This window comes from Penicillium expansum (genome assembly GCF_000769745.1).
Source record: "Penicillium expansum strain MD-8 chromosome Unknown contig192, whole genome shotgun sequence".
Lineage (NCBI taxonomy): Eukaryota > Fungi > Ascomycota > Eurotiomycetes > Eurotiales > Aspergillaceae > Penicillium > Penicillium expansum.
Genome location: NW_015971404.1, coordinates 306,908 through 321,835, shown reverse-complemented (window position 1 = coordinate 321,835; position 14,928 = coordinate 306,908). Strand labels below are relative to the sequence as shown.

Sequence of the window (14,928 nt, the reverse complement as noted above, 5' to 3'; positions counted from 1 at the left end):
CGCCGACGCGATGACCACGCCAGGTATTGCCAGAAGTTGATTCAAGAACCCGACGGCGCTTCAACCATTTCACATCCTCCAAGTGAACAACAGTCTGCAATGTTCTTACAATGGTCATATCATTCCGAAAAGATTTCAAGTTCGAGGGTCCAGCTCACATAATAAGTCGGGTGGTGTCGAAGCACCTGAATAAGGAGCGCACTTCGCTTCGGAAAGTATAGGTGACCATGGGAATTTGGGTAACAAGAATAAGATCGCTAATTTAACAGGTAGAAAATATATTTCCTTATCACGAAACCCGAAGACGTTTTGCATCTCCTGCCTCCACTCGACATAGTCGTCGTTTTGCGGTCCCCGGTCGCTGCTTAGCCGGTCGGCATCTCAGAGTAGAACGGTGAAAGTCGATGATTAAAGCGCGCCCGAGCTCTTCACTCCAAAGGACATTGTCTCGCCTGAGGTCTTCATGTATTATCCCGAGAGCTTTTATTTCCTTGTTCGATTTGTGAATCTCGCGGCGAAGCCGTTGCGTCAGCTCCATCGTGGCGGTGCACTTACCGCCCCAGCCCATTACGAGCATATGGCGGATCTGTCCAGCACCATATAGAAAGTAGATTTTTGCTAAGTCAATTGTTCCCAAAAAGACAGGAACAGCAGATCCCTGAGCCTTGCGCAAGATCTGATATACCTGCGCTTCGCGTGAAACTTCTTTCCACAACCCCGAAGTAGTGCCTTTACCGATGACCGTGTAACCATATTTCGTGCACGTCAATTTGAACGGGGCTCCGTAGGAGCCACAACCGCCAAGAGGAATGCAACGATCGATATTTTCGTCCAATTGGCCCTTGAGTGAAAGCATCAAATCTTCAACCGAGATAGGATGCTGAGTCGGGTCGTCTTGGCCCCGACGGTGATAGTCCACGTTTGGACACGACCCATCCAGTGATTTTCCGGTCTGTAGACTGAGTAAACATCGCTGTGTGCAAAATTGTGCAGCGCGGCGTCGGGAATGATCTTCTTGGTCATGCCCTGACTCTTGCTGGCGACCTGATCGCCGAGCGGACGGTGAAGGCGTGACTTCACTGATCCTCCGCTTATGGCCAGATATTTGATTTGTATCGGACTCGGACGAGTTAGGTGACCGCGAGCGCGGTCGGATCTCCGAAGGTGCACAGCTGGTTTGAGAGCGTGTGGGCACTCGACGGCCCTCTGAGGGAGACGGCAGCGGAGATAACGACGGTAATTCATAGGATAAACCAGACCCTAGGCTCGGGAACTCAGGGTTAGTGCTATCGGAGTGAGGTATCTGCTGTAATTCATTTCTCGGGATCTGTGAACGAGTATGTTCAAAGCTTGTTTCCCACGTATAAAGATCGGGACGCAAGCGATTTCTCCACTCTTGCCCACAGGTAGGTGAACGGAAGGCCATCAAACAAAGGCATAATACCCTCGCAACAGAGGTCTTCGACAGCTGATAAGTTGTATCGCCTATTAGGTCCACTTCGTTATAGGGATCACAAAAAAAGTAATACAGCGTGGTGGGTTCGTCTCGTGGAACACAAAGTAGTACACGAATAATTCCATTTGTCAGGTAGGAATATTCGAGTCCTTCCTGAATCATCACGTGGTATTCTTGAACGATAGCAGAGCAGACAAGCCGCTCTGCATTGTACCTCAGCTTCGCATCCTGGTCGGTGGGTATTTTATTTGATCTGACCATTTTCTTCCACAGATCCATTAGTCGTAGTCCTATGCGAAGAGTTGCGACAGGCAGCTTGTAAGGCGGCTTATACTCGACGGTCGTCAGCACGGTGGTTGTGTTGCCGTCGACACAATGAATACAGAACTGGTCTGGTCGTGGGTAAGGCGTGTTTGACACCTGGCTTGTATCCGCTTCAAAGGTTTCATTCCTGGTCAAAGAATTTGTGTGATTGCTAAACTGGATTCCATCACCGAGGCCAAACTCGTCACAGGCCGCCGGTATTTTGCACAACTCGGCTATTATATCATAGACATGTTCTTCCACTCCAAACCGCTCATATGCCTCGAGATCTTGTTCGCTACTGAGTGGCTTGCGAGCAAATCGACGGCCAAGTCCCTCTAGCTCCGGTAGAGACGAAAATAAACGTGGCGCCTGCCCTAGCTCCGACTGTAGATATTAGCAGACAGACCTGTAGACCCTTAGCAGCTGCTCTGGGCAGTCGACCCAATGTTCCAATCGAGTTGGGCAGTCTTTTCCAGTGGGAAGGGGTATTTTGCCAGTGGTGGAGCGAGATGGTGTCTCGACTCGCAACTGGCGGGACAGAAGGTCATGGCAGTGCTGCAAGAGCTCTGTGAAAGAGGTCTGTTGGTTGCGTTCTTCTGCTTGTCGCCTCCTTTCTACTTCCTGCCGCCTCCCTTCTGCTTCCTGCCGCCTCCCTTCTGCTTCCTGCCGTCTCCCTTCTGCTTCCTGCTTCTCGCGTTCTCCCGCCCGCTTCTCGCGTTCTTCCGCCTGCTTCCGTCCTTCTTCTGCCTTAAGGTAAAGATCTTTGTAATTTGGAGAGCTGTGGTCGGCCATCGATTTGTTGGAAAGGGTAAGTCATGCCTTGACGCAAGTGCGTCAGAGCCCGGCTGACGATCTGGTCCGATCAGCTTTCTGCCAGCAGATCCCGGGTTTTGGAAAATACTTTCTTCCGGAAAATGACTCAGGTCTCACTTTCAGGTATACACGCTAGCCCAAAGCGGTTAGCGCAATGAATTAATCAGAGCCCCAGCCACTTAAGCGCGAAGCCATAGTATATATAACTTTAGAATTGACAACTTTAACATTGTCCGGCTGACTTTTGCAGGGGTCGCAACATGATCACTAAGCGGCCAAATCCAAACATGTCAAATCTTACAATGTAAGGGTGATCATTTACTTATTGATAGTCCAGCGCTTAGAAGATATTTCGGTTCTTAGTGCTAGATCACTATTGCGGGTATTTATATCGTCTCACTGAACTGATCCTACACCATCTTAGTTCTAAAATATTCTTAGCATGCGCAACAAACGCCGAGTCTTCCTTTCGATACAACATCGCAATTCTCTCTCTGTCGGAGAGAACAGGCAGCGGCTGGGCTATGCCGCATACCACTGGGGAATTCTCATTTGCCCCAAAAAGTCAAAGGCGTCAAGTTGCTATTTTTTCGACGTGAGCGACGGAGTGCTCCTCGAAGATTCACCGAACAGAGTCAATCTTAACCCAGAATTCAACTGGCTCTTTCGAGAGAAACAAATCAGTGTTCCTACTACGAGTGCCCGTCTTCTCGGAATGGTCATGATCGGAAAGGTCCCGAATGAGGTGACCTGGGAGCAAATCCGCGGTCTTCTCGCGGCGGTTCAAGTTCCTAAAAATAATGCTGTGCCGGAGCAAAACTGCGTCAGCTGGGCGAAAGCTGCGGTTTGCAAGCTTCAAGAGAAGGGTCTGACAGCTAAACATAACCTCGACCTCGACTTGCTCATGGACAGATCGCTTGCTTTTGCGGATGAACGCATACGCAATCCGGAGTCTACCCCCATCAGCATCGATTTCATTGATTGATCTATGTCACCTGCAAAACGCCCTAAGTCTTATTATCCCTTAAGAGTCACACATGGTCCAGGGTGGGGATCGTATGCTCGGCCCCTCACCAGACATGCTGTGGCACGTCAACTTTCCGTCAGAGAATTTGTTCCGCCCTGAGCTCGTCATCATATCTATCTATAGCATTTTCCAAATCATTATACCAATCTGGCCGATCTAGCATACCGTCGTGTGCCCTAGTATACTCCTAATATTCCGGGTACTAGCCGCTAAATCATCTGAGCAAGGAATGCGAGCGTAGTTTCATGGGTTTTGAGATTTATGTACATAGTTCCATAGATCAAAACATAGCTTGCAAACAAATAGACCTCGGCAATTGAAACATATAATAAAAACTACACTAGCAAGGTTCGAAGATTTGCTTAAAAAAACAACATTTTCACAGCGTAAGTTCAATAGAAGACGCCTCTTCATAGCTCTGATACTGCGACTTCCCATCAACCAAGTTCACCACCTGCTGATCCGCGATGTAGGTTTCCACCCATCCAAGTTGGGCGACGACACCCTCCTTGCTGATATAAGGCGCTTCGATTGCCTGCAGAGCAATGAAATCTGGGTCGGTGGACACAGTCACCAAGTCCGCGATGTCGCGGAAGTAAAACTCCACGGTCGCGTCGTGGGTGTCGACTGTCCAGCCGTTTTGCAGACGCTCGCACGCGGTGCTCAATACATTCCGCACTGGCGTTGGGGAGAAGTGCTTTTTGCATGTTAGGTTTGACTGCCATTTGGGGGTGGGGGATTATGTTGTAATAGAATGGTGACTTACGTAGCTATAGCCCTGTAACTTATGGCGTTGATGAATCGCCACTGCTTTAGGGATATACACCTCTGTGATGAAGCGGTGGCATTCTTCCTCGGAGGCAGCTGGGTTCCGATGGTGGGCGAGGGTCAGCTTTAGAAGGCGTTGCGGGGCCATGTTGGATTAGACAAGGATGTTCTGGGGGCTTCAAATGGTTTCGTGGCTTTGAAATGATAGGCTCGGGAGGCAAGTCACTCATGTTCTCTTTATTTTATATCCGTCTCAGGTTTAATTTACATCTTATCCAGCTGGTCATACAAGAGGGAGGGCCTTGTAGGCAGAAAGACCTCGCCGGTTCCTGCAGCGCCCGCCGAGTTGTGCCCAGTGCTCGGTGTTAGTTCGCCGATTCGGTGAAGTCAAAAAAATGATTACAGACAGCGCCGATAAAATGCAAAAGCTCGCAGTCCTCTCTTCTGTCTAACATAATTCATCGTTCATAACTAGAAAAGTGCCGAGCGCCCCTCCGTTGCTCGCCTAAAATTCGACACGCGCAAAACAACCATGGCAGTATAAACGTCGTGACTGTCTTGGGGATGACATTGTCTTCTATATATCTATATAGACATTTCCGATTGTATTCGCCATCACCAGCGTTATTCACGCGATTGTCGACCTTTATGGCAACAGCTTTGCAATTGTGCTGCAGCCTGCATTAAGCGGCTTTCGTGTTCCTGGACCGTCTTCATCACCATTTTGATTGCGTTATTCTCGCTGGATGGACTAGACGGTTGACTGGTGTCGATTTCGGCGTTCTCGCTAGATACAAAAGGCGCCGTAAGTTTGTCCACCGAGTCCCCCAGGCTGTCTAGTAGTTGCAAGGCTGACTGGATTACTAACCCAATGTGACTCGCTGGATTATCGACGGAAAACACCCCGATTTGTAGCGAGGGCAGTGGAATGGGCATGCCTTTGGCCAACGCAGCACCGAACTTTTCAGCGGTCTGCGAGAAAGTATTATAATAAGCTTCGATCAGCCGCATGTACGTAGATAAGGTATACAACAGCGACAGTTAGTCGAGCCTTGTTCCTGGCTGTAGTGATTCCATATCTGAAGTTCCAGGCGTGCTTTGAGGCGTAGCGATAAGCTGCTGGAACCGCGAGGAAAAGGTAGAGGATGCGGAAAGCAGCATTTGCTAATGCGTATTCTGCACAGCGGGCGACTGAGCTGAGGAATTTCTATTTACTCGTAAAAGCTTGATCAATCGTTGCGTGAGAAGGAAAATGATGTCGATTGTACATTCTGATGACGAAGGGGAATTGGAGCTATCTGGTTCGGTAGTTATCGGGGCTGGGTTATATAGCAGGGGTTTCATCGACGTAAGCCGAATTAAGTCAATGTCAAGCTCTAAAAGATCTTCTATGAATTTTTGTAGAAATTAAGTCTGTAAACCGATCTTGCGATGGGAAGTGGGTCCCAACGATCGCTCCGATTTCTGAGACGACAGTGGCGGGATGTCCGGGCCGATTTTGTTTCCAGACTTGGGCACAGTTAGCCCGGGAAACGATTCGAGTAAAGAGAGTTGATAATCAGTGATTTAAGCGTAAGGAGCCGTATTGTGGGCAGGAAAACGTGAGAATATGCTAGATCCCGAAGGTGCTCCGGGAAGATTTAGAGGCGGTGTTAAGCTTTCCGGGAAGGAAATGTCCTGGTCGACGCCCATGTATAGGTTCGACAGCGTCGGCTCGGGGGTCTCTGTACCAGAAATCGGGGTTCTGTTGACGGTGAATGCTTGACGATTATCTTCTGTATATTCCCTTAGCAGCAGACCCCGGTATTAGTGGTCAGACTCCGTATATTCTAGGGGGTCAGGGGTACTTAACCTGTTCAGCAAGTCAATATCTCCTAAATGCGCATTCGGTGAATAAGGCATCTGGGACGCCAGTCCCATAGCCAACGGCCTGTCGCTGGTCTATTTAGATACGTGGGAACCGTTACGGCGATCCTAATAGGTGGGCCGACGCCCGCGGTTCGAAGGACTAAACAAGCAATTTGCGCCCGCTCTCACACAGCGGCTGCATTCCCCTGACTCGTTGCGGTGACACCGTAGTTTGAGGTCATGACAGCGATCGCAAGCCTGTCGCGATGGTTGTTCGTACATTTCGAGAGCTAAGCTCAAAAAATATTGGGGAGGGGGGGTGGATTCGAGTTCAAGGCGGTTAATCCGGGTCGGACCGAAAGCTTGGGCAAAAAAGCGAAGGATTTGGGTACACAAGTACATAAGTACACAAGTACACGAGTAAGTAGAAAATCAATACGCAAATCCGAGGGATGTTAATATATATAGCCTCACCAACATAACACTACTAAAAAGAGTAACCTATTTTGACATGGAAAATGATTTATGGGATATTTGCTGGGGGACGCTGCTAACCCTGAGATTTGGGGTAGAGGGTCCCTATGGCTCTACGAAACAGGACGCGCTAAGTTATGCAAGTCTCATCCTGAACGGAGATTGTCGACGTAGACCCTGGATATTGATTGCGATTTCGGAAGCGAAGCGAAAGCGAAGCGAAAGCGAATTACGTATTCCATAAGTGTTGCCTTCTGTTGATGTCACGTGTATAACGTGATTCATATTATGGCACCAATACCGCTGCCCTACCCGTAAGGCGTCTGTAGATATATGCAATAAATCACATGTATGTATTCGATGCTGCAATTCGTGCACCTGATCGATGTATGGAAAACGTGGCACTCGATCTGTATGCAGCATTGTTCCGGCCGCAACTCCATCTGAAATGCGGGGTCCTATCTCGATATCGACTTTAACCGTTCTCAGCTTCTTTCCCGTGATGGTATATATTATTTGTACACGCTGTCATGCACTGAAGCCACTTTCGGAGTTTTAATGATTACTTCGAGATTGGCGGGCCTACCAGAGTTGCCGCAAAACCGCTAGATCTTCTGCCCGAAGCCAGAGAGCTGGATATGAAAGTAAAGTAATACAAGCAGTGGTCCCCAGTACCATTGTGTTTTTACTCGTAGTCCCTGCAGCGCCTCCCTCCTGACCTCATCCGCTTGTACAAAGGCTCAGGTGCTCTGACACCATATTATATGATTAAATATATATCCATAGATGGTTCATGATTTAACCTGGTCGGAAAACCACATACTTTAGTAAGCCTTTAAAGGTGTAAATTAGGAGGCCCCGGGGGCACATCACAACGGTCTTGACTGTTAAGGTGACTGACTGTAGAAGCATATATATGTATGTATGTTTTCACACTACCTAATCATTAAAATATTAGAAAGAAAAATGTACTTCCAAAGTTAGTAAATAAGACCATCATTAATCGGCTCATTTAGAGAATTCTAAATAACCTATTTTAACGCACATGGATCACTATAGAAAGCGTAAATGTAAATGCAATGCAATAGAAAAGAGGCTTACTACGACCTCGGAGTTTAATGATTTGCTGCTTCCACCTGGGCATTCCCCTTTGCGTTACCGCGCCCGGGAAGGTCCAGTACTAGGTACAATAGCGCTGCAAGGGTAAGGTATTAGAGCGACCAATCCCACCCTATGTACATACTTGTTTTGCAAAATGCTATCGCCGTGACTATGCAAACCCATGCTATCTACAGACATTTCTACGTCCATTATCAATTGCTGATCGTGGTTGATTCTTGAAATGCGTCTACTCGAGATTGATGGTTCTGAAATATTGAGCCCAAAAATGTTGTAGATTTCTCGCGGCAATCTCAAATATGCATGGCGCTGCTAGCTGCGTGCGGTCGGGATCCCTTGGTAAATAGACAAACGGCAGACTAGGGGGTCAATTGATCATCGATATACTATTTCCAGGCCCCAGTAGTGTTGTCGAATAAACACTTGGTTGCAGGCTATCAGCGGATGAACTGCTACAAATTCCTTGGAACCCTTTATATTAACAAGCATTAAGAATGAAGCACATCTCAATATCTACACATGTATCCATGGATTGACCCCACAATCTGTAATCAGATCTAGCTTACCAAATATTCGGCGACCTAGGACCAATCACAGGCCAGACCGCTCAATGGGGAAGTTGATATACAATGACCGAACCCATTCGGCATCGGCGATGTTGACAAAGAGACCTCCTATTCTTTGAAATCAGTTTCTGACCATGGCTATTTCCTGCAATTAAAACTTCGATTTCTGGCTTCCGTACTTCTCAATCAACTTTGACTTTGTGCTCCGTACTTAACGTCAACATGTCCAATGCTTCGGACACTAGTACCCAGTCTGTCGAGAAGAAGCAGGGTAGAGGATGGCGCTTCTGGGCAATTTACTTATCACTATGCGTGTCAGTCCTACTAGCTGCGGTCGAGTCAACGGTCACGTCGACCGCGTTGCCGTTCATCGCGGATGAGTTGTATGCAGGCAAGAACTACGTCTGGTTTGTCAACTCCTTCTTCTTGACGAGGTAAGTCACATACCATCTTTCAACCCGAGTTAATGAAGAAAATAAATTAACAATACATTTAATGGCAAGTGCTTGCTTTCAGCCCCTTTTCGGACAGACTGCGAATTTCTTTGGTCGACGATGGTTGATGATCGGCTCGGTGGCCTTGTTCGTCCTCGGCAGCGGCATCAGCGGCGGCGCGATCAATTCTCCCATAATAATTGCTGGGCGATCAATCCAAGGAATTGGGGGTAGCGGTATTAATGTAATGATCGATATGATCGTTAGCGATATACTTCTATTACGCGAGCGAGGAAACTTCATGGGTATGATCTTCGCTGTGTTCGCCGTCGGTACCTCCCTTAGTCTATTTATTGGGGGTGTTATTGTACAGTATAGTTCCTGGAGATGGGTTGTAAGTATCTAAGCCCCGTTTATATCTGGGAGAATGGCAAGGCTAACACGGTTTGATCAAAGTTCTATCTTAACCTTCCTATTAGCGGAACGGCGATTATCTGCCTGTTTTTCTTTCTCTATGTCAACTACCAAAAAGAGCCATGGCAAGAAAAAGTCAAGCGGATCGACTATATTGGCAACGCACTTCTTATGACTTCTATCGTCTCTATTCTCCTCGCTCTTATCTGGGGCGGTACTACCTACGCCTGGTCAAACTGGCGGATTATCGTCTGTTTGGTTCTCGGTCTTATTGGTATGATTCTATTCCACGCGTTTGAGGCCAGTCTATAGTGTCGGGAACCTATGATGCCACCACATATATTTCGACACCGTACTTTATTCGTTGCCTTGGTTGTATCCTTTATCTATAATATGCTTACCTTCTGGGTGATCTACTTTGTACCGGTGTACTTCTAGGCTGTAAAGCTTTCTACCTCTACTCGCGCCGGTGTACAATTTCTACCTAGTGTGATTCTCGCTGTGCCGACTGCCATTGTCGCAGGTGGCCTCCTTACTAAATGGGGCCGCTATAAGCCTATCCATATCGTCGCTACGGCTGTGATTCTCTTAGGATTAGGTCTCTTTACTCTCTTCGATACCGACTCTAGTCCAGCAGAGTAGATCATTTTCCAAATCATCACTGCAATTGGCTTGGGTCTTCTGCTCACAACCACTCTAGCTGCAGTGCAGGCTCCCCTAGAAGAGAAGGATGTTAGACTCGCGACGGCGACATAGGCGTTTATTCGCAGTTACGGTGCTATCTGGGGAATTGCAATTCCAGCTGCTATTTTCAACACCGAGTTCGCGCGCTTGTCGGGCCGTATTTCAGACCCCGCTGTTTCGGCGCAACTTGCGGGTGGAGAAGCTTACTCTCACGTCTCTTCAACTTTTATTAAGTCACTTGCTCCTCAAGTTCAACGAGAGGTAGTCAGTGTGTACACTGATACCCTGAAGCTGGTTTGGTATGTCTCGCTAGCTTTTGCTGCTCTGGGATTCATCATTACCTTCTTTGAGAAGGAGATGACACTACGGACCGAATTGGAGACGGAGTATGGAATCAAGGATGAGAAGGAAGGCAAGGAAAAGGAAACCGCCGCTGAGGTATAGACAAGGGTGTTTGAAGATTGAAGATGAAGGGTTGGATAAATTAGAGAGTGAAGTTTTCGGTACTGGTTCTATATAATCGCAGATCTTGTTTTGAAAGTTCAAATCCCGAGTACAAAGGACACATAATTAAGGAACGGGAAATTTGACTTTATCTGTTTTTTTATCATGTGAAAGTCGTTTCTAGCGAAGACTAAAACCAATGAAGCCCCGGGGCCATCAAATCCTTGTCGTGAGCTTGGCCTACACCCCCTGTTTATGAGTCTTTACCCACTGCCCTGTTTACCACCAAAAAGTGCCGATTTCAGGCCTATTTTCCTCTACGAATTCAAATAGTAATAAATTTTTTGTATCAGATTAACAAAATATTTGCTTCCGGATCACTTAATATAAATAGCTGTTGAGTGGAACTATTTAAATTCCAGTTTCTAAATTGAACCTCAATTATATATAGTAGCCCCATAGTTAACTTTTGACAAAAATCAATTCCAAAACTTTAAAAATTAGCAGCTCGATACAAAAAGTACTTGCAGATATAATTTATATATATCTTGCTTTTAGAATTGGCAAATAATTAACATGAAAATATTTTGAAAATAAGTTACTATATAAATATATAGAGGAAAAAGGGCCTGAAATAGGCACTTTTTGGTGGTAAGTAATTCGCCGGCTGTTTTCTTTTTCTACAAAGTCAAAGCGGTCCTCAAATCTTTAAGGGAAAGCGAAATTTGTCTTGTATTGTGAATTTCTGCGAGTAAATATTTTCCCGTGACATTATACAACTATATGCTCCGGTGAATCCCAAATTGCCGATCCAGAAACGCAAAGATCCGATGCTGCGCCAAGCTAAAAGCGCCAACCTTTGCCTGGAGTCCCCCCTCGGCTATCTCCTTGCCAACCCAGAGATGTTTTTGACTCTCGGAAAGATGCTTCAATCGGCTAAAAATCTTGTTTGCACTAGGATCCTCTGTCGCGTAGATAGATGCTGCAGCGCCGGTAATCATGACAGGACACTTGACCTGGTGAAGATACTCACCACCATCGGCGGTTTGTAGCGTAAAGTCCTGCATTCGTCGCATAGCATCTGCTGGAGTTTTCATTCCCATGGCCCACTGTACTTGGTTCAACTCCCATTTAAGCTGAAAGTTGAACCTGGAAAGCAGGCCCAAGGTACCATTGAAGACCCCATCGCTCAGCCAGCCTGACGTCCAGGAATTAATGAAAGGAGCTGGCATGCGGGTAATAGCCACTTCCCACATGGAATAGAACGGGTCCACGGCAATGCAGGCGGAGATTCGTGGGTCGGCTGCGCCTCTCAGCGCATAGTAGCCTCCCAAGGTAGCGCCGTGGAGAGCAACTCGGGTTAGGTCGAGCCCGAGATCAGGATGTTGTGTGGCAAAGGTGTAAAGGAAGTCGAGAACTGGTCCTGTGACGGTTTCCCAGTCAGGTCGCATATATGAATGTGCTTCTCGGCGTAGAACAATGCCTTGGCCGGGTCCTTCAAATATGAGTACCGCGTACCCGAGATCCGGGCCAGATGCTCCGCCAACGAGATAGAGCTCTTCGGCAGTCGAGTCTAAGCCACCGGTCGTTATGACGATAGGGGCTTTCCCACCCGGTAGACGCTTAGAGGCCGGAGGCAGGTATAGATAACCAGGCAGACGAATGCTCTCGTACGGGATCTCAATCTCGTATACGGGTCCTTCCCGTAGATGTATGCCTTGTTTGAAATTGTGAACCGAGCGCTCCGCAGTATCAAGAATGCGCTTGTCAGGTCGAGAGTTCAGCATAAATTGCGCGGCGCGAAAGTAGTTGGAGGCACGCATCAGAGCTTTATGGCGGGCGACTCGGTTCCCTTGCTGCTCTGCCTCGTGGGCAAGTCTTTCTGCTCGCAACCCTGCCTTCGACCACGCATTATACCAGCTTTCTGGATTTTGTTCTCGAATGTCCGGCAGGGCCTCGAGTGCTTCACCAATTTCACATCCACCAAAGCTTGTGGATCCGAGCAAGCGGACGAGTTCGAAGTTGAAGAAGGCGTCTTTGAAGAATTGATACATTCTGGAGAACAACTCGAAACCGGAATGACAACACTGAGAATGCAGTCAGCGCGCGACATGTTAAACATATTCCCTCCAGGGCTATATCATTTGATTATATAAGATTCTCATGGTTTTGCACTCGTGTCGACTAATGGATGGGGGCCATTGGCGATTCGGCATCCATCCTCGCCGAATCAATTCGGGTGCATTCATAACATCGCCGAAACCTTTTCTTTTCGAGTGACAGAAAGTGCAAAAGAAAATTCCAGATTAAGATCGGATCGTATGATAATGGCCAGGGACTTCTTAAATAAAACTACGCGCAAGTGTCAGCAGCCCAGTATCCGCAGAACACCCATACTCACTACGCCATGACAATCGAAACCCACAACCTCGGCCTCAATCTCCTGAGATTGGCCCCTTTAGTCCTTTCCACTGCCTCTTTGATGTGCGGCGTCGACCAAGCGAACGCACTCCGGCCTTTCTCGAAGCCTCCTCTCGCCAAAACCGGTGGATCTGTTCTCCCACACTGGTTCTCGGGGTTCTTTGACACCACCATCTACGCCGTGGGTCTCTCGTACCCGCTTGCCTTTGCCACAGCTCTTCTAAATGCGGGGAAGTACGTTGGAGATCTTGATGACACCACAAGATATCTCTATTGGGCTGGGGCGGCTTTCTCGGCCGGCCACTTCCTCTATGGACCGGGTGCGATGAAGATCATCGCACGGATGTGCGACAAAGAGAATCCGGGGGTTAAGAACACTCAAACAACCCATGAGTGGCTCGATATGAACTTCACCCGCATTATTACTGTTGATGGACCCGCTTGGATCATGTACTTCGCCGCTGTCCTTTCGGCGGCTTCCTTTCCTTGAGCTGCGGGAGGATAGCGCGAAGTTGGGTTCGTTTCTGCAATTTACCTAGATGGGAGATAGTGTATTGAGGGGAGAATATCATCGTGAAGGGATTGAGTTATTCCAAAAGATAGAAAATACCTGGTGTACACGTATTTATTGAGCGTATACGTGTTCAGTTCCACATTTCCATTTCCTTTTGGTAAATCCTCCACCGAGAAGACTGGAATTTCTCGAAGGCAAAAGTACGATACTATGGGAAATAATCAAGTAAAAATTGGAGATTGAAAGCCCAGGTGGATGTCAATGAAGACGTTATTAATCGGTTGTGTTTACAACGTGTGGAAAATCGAAGTCACGCGCCCGGATCAAAATCAAATTCTTTGACTACTCTCCAACAATGTACACTAGCTTCGACGCATGAACTTCTCCTTTCTTTAGCTTCTCCAGACCATCGGCCACCCCCGCCAGCCCTCCACCCATAATAGTCGGCTGGTGAGGTCGAAGCTTTCCTTCTTCTAGCATTCGGTCAACCTTAGGATACCATGAAACACCGAAGGAATAATCAGCAGGGGTTGGATCTCGGTGGAAAACGCCCGCAAGCCCCACTTCATCGCCGGTTAAACTGAATGTGAGAATCCAATCCGCGAGAATCTCCGGTCGTGAGCGCTGCACTCGGTCAGGAAATGGGTCGAGCGACACATAGCGTGCGCCCGGTTGACTGCGCAACGCGTCATAGCAGATGCCCATGCTGCTCGTGCTCGAGATACAGTCCAAAGCGTGTCCAAGATCATCATGAGTATATGCGCGAATGTCCTTGCCGCATGTGACCGAGTGGTAATCGAATGCCACTTCAGCCCCAAGGTCGTTGACCAGGCCGAAATTCTGCGGCGAACAGACCGCGATGGCTCGATATCCGGCGTGCTGCAAAAGTTGAATGGCAATTATGCCCGACGAGGTTGCTGCTCCGTAAACTAACACGGCAGGCGAGGAAGGCGTCACCTTGCGTTCGGCGAAGGAGAGGCCGAGGGTCTTGAAGAGGGCCAGGCCACCAGTTGAGGCACTGATTCCAAGTGTTGCTGCTGTCTCGAAAGAGGTTCCATCGGGGATCTTAAAGAGCAAGTCGGCCTTTGCCACAACATATTCGGCGAAGGAACCATTTGAGGGGCGAAGAGGATTTCCCCCCATCACCCAACCACAAACTCGATCCCCTGCATTCCATACCCGTTGGCTCTTGGGGCCGGCAGGACCTGCGATGGTTCCTGAAAAATCACACCCACTGACAGCTCCTGGGGTACTGGAGTAGGCCAATGTCTTCCAGTCCACCGGATTGAGAGCGACCGAATGAACTTTGACCAATACCTCGTTGTCACCGGGTTGAGGTATCTCGACATCGGAGTCGATTCGGACCCTGCTAGGGCCTTCTGCGATAATAGCGCGTTGTGTATGCATGGTCAAGTTTATCGAGCCCGTTTGCTAAAGGGGCTCGTCAACTATTTACCTCGATGTGGTGAGCGAGACCTCCCCACACACGGCTCCGATTTTATCATGGCCATTCTCCCGATATGCCGTCCCACCGACCAGGGGGCAAAATGAGATCGGCCACCTTTCTCAATCTAGTAATTGACTCGTTTGGTCTTAGTCTCGGTCTTGGGGGCTGCTTTATGTCCCTACGTCCGAAAATT

General features: G+C 48.1%; 7 protein-coding genes across 7 annotated transcripts; 3 read left to right on the top strand and 4 right to left on the bottom strand.

The window, feature by feature from the left end:
* Window positions 1-289: 289 nt before the first annotated feature.
* PEX2_061070 (uncharacterized protein) lies at window positions 290-2,554 on the bottom strand (the record flags this gene model as incomplete). The annotated part of the gene is made up of 2 exons (XM_016743379.1): window positions 290-2,146; window positions 2,204-2,554. 2 exons carry the CDS (start codon window positions 2,552-2,554, stop codon window positions 290-292), a joined length of 2,208 nt encoding a protein of 735 aa, XP_016596101.1.
* A 463-nt stretch (window positions 2,555-3,017) lies between these two features.
* On the top strand, window positions 3,018-3,560 carry PEX2_061060 (uncharacterized protein; the record flags this gene model as incomplete). The annotated part of the gene is made up of 1 exon (XM_016743378.1): window positions 3,018-3,560. One exon carries the CDS (start codon window positions 3,018-3,020, stop codon window positions 3,558-3,560), a length of 543 nt encoding a protein of 180 aa, XP_016596100.1.
* A 421-nt stretch (window positions 3,561-3,981) lies between these two features.
* Window positions 3,982-4,518, bottom strand: PEX2_061050 (EthD domain-containing protein; the record flags this gene model as incomplete). Its single annotated transcript, XM_016743377.1, has 2 exons — window positions 3,982-4,299; window positions 4,369-4,518. The coding sequence occupies 2 exons, from the start codon at window positions 4,516-4,518 to the stop codon at window positions 3,982-3,984; spliced, it is 468 nt and encodes a 155-aa protein (XP_016596099.1).
* A 4,081-nt stretch (window positions 4,519-8,599) lies between these two features.
* Window positions 8,600-10,353, top strand: PEX2_061040 (uncharacterized protein; the record flags this gene model as incomplete). Its single annotated transcript, XM_016743376.1, has 6 exons — window positions 8,600-8,648; window positions 8,697-8,811; window positions 8,881-9,205; window positions 9,268-9,499; window positions 9,749-9,863; window positions 9,996-10,353. The coding sequence occupies 6 exons, from the start codon at window positions 8,600-8,602 to the stop codon at window positions 10,351-10,353; spliced, it is 1,194 nt and encodes a 397-aa protein (XP_016596098.1).
* Window positions 10,354-11,132: 779 nt separating this feature from the next.
* Window positions 11,133-12,407, bottom strand: psoB (hydrolase psoB; the record flags this gene model as incomplete). The annotated part of the gene is made up of 1 exon (XM_016743375.1): window positions 11,133-12,407. One exon carries the CDS (start codon window positions 12,405-12,407, stop codon window positions 11,133-11,135), a length of 1,275 nt encoding a protein of 424 aa, XP_016596097.1.
* A 353-nt stretch (window positions 12,408-12,760) lies between these two features.
* PEX2_061020 (uncharacterized protein) lies at window positions 12,761-13,264 on the top strand (the record flags this gene model as incomplete). The annotated part of the gene is made up of 1 exon (XM_016743374.1): window positions 12,761-13,264. One exon carries the CDS (start codon window positions 12,761-12,763, stop codon window positions 13,262-13,264), a length of 504 nt encoding a protein of 167 aa, XP_016596096.1.
* A 366-nt stretch (window positions 13,265-13,630) lies between these two features.
* On the bottom strand, window positions 13,631-14,695 carry PEX2_061010 (zinc-binding alcohol dehydrogenase family protein; the record flags this gene model as incomplete). Its single annotated transcript, XM_016743373.1, has 1 exon — window positions 13,631-14,695. One exon carries the CDS (start codon window positions 14,693-14,695, stop codon window positions 13,631-13,633), a length of 1,065 nt encoding a protein of 354 aa, XP_016596095.1.
* Between the last annotated feature and the right edge of the window lie 233 nt (window positions 14,696-14,928).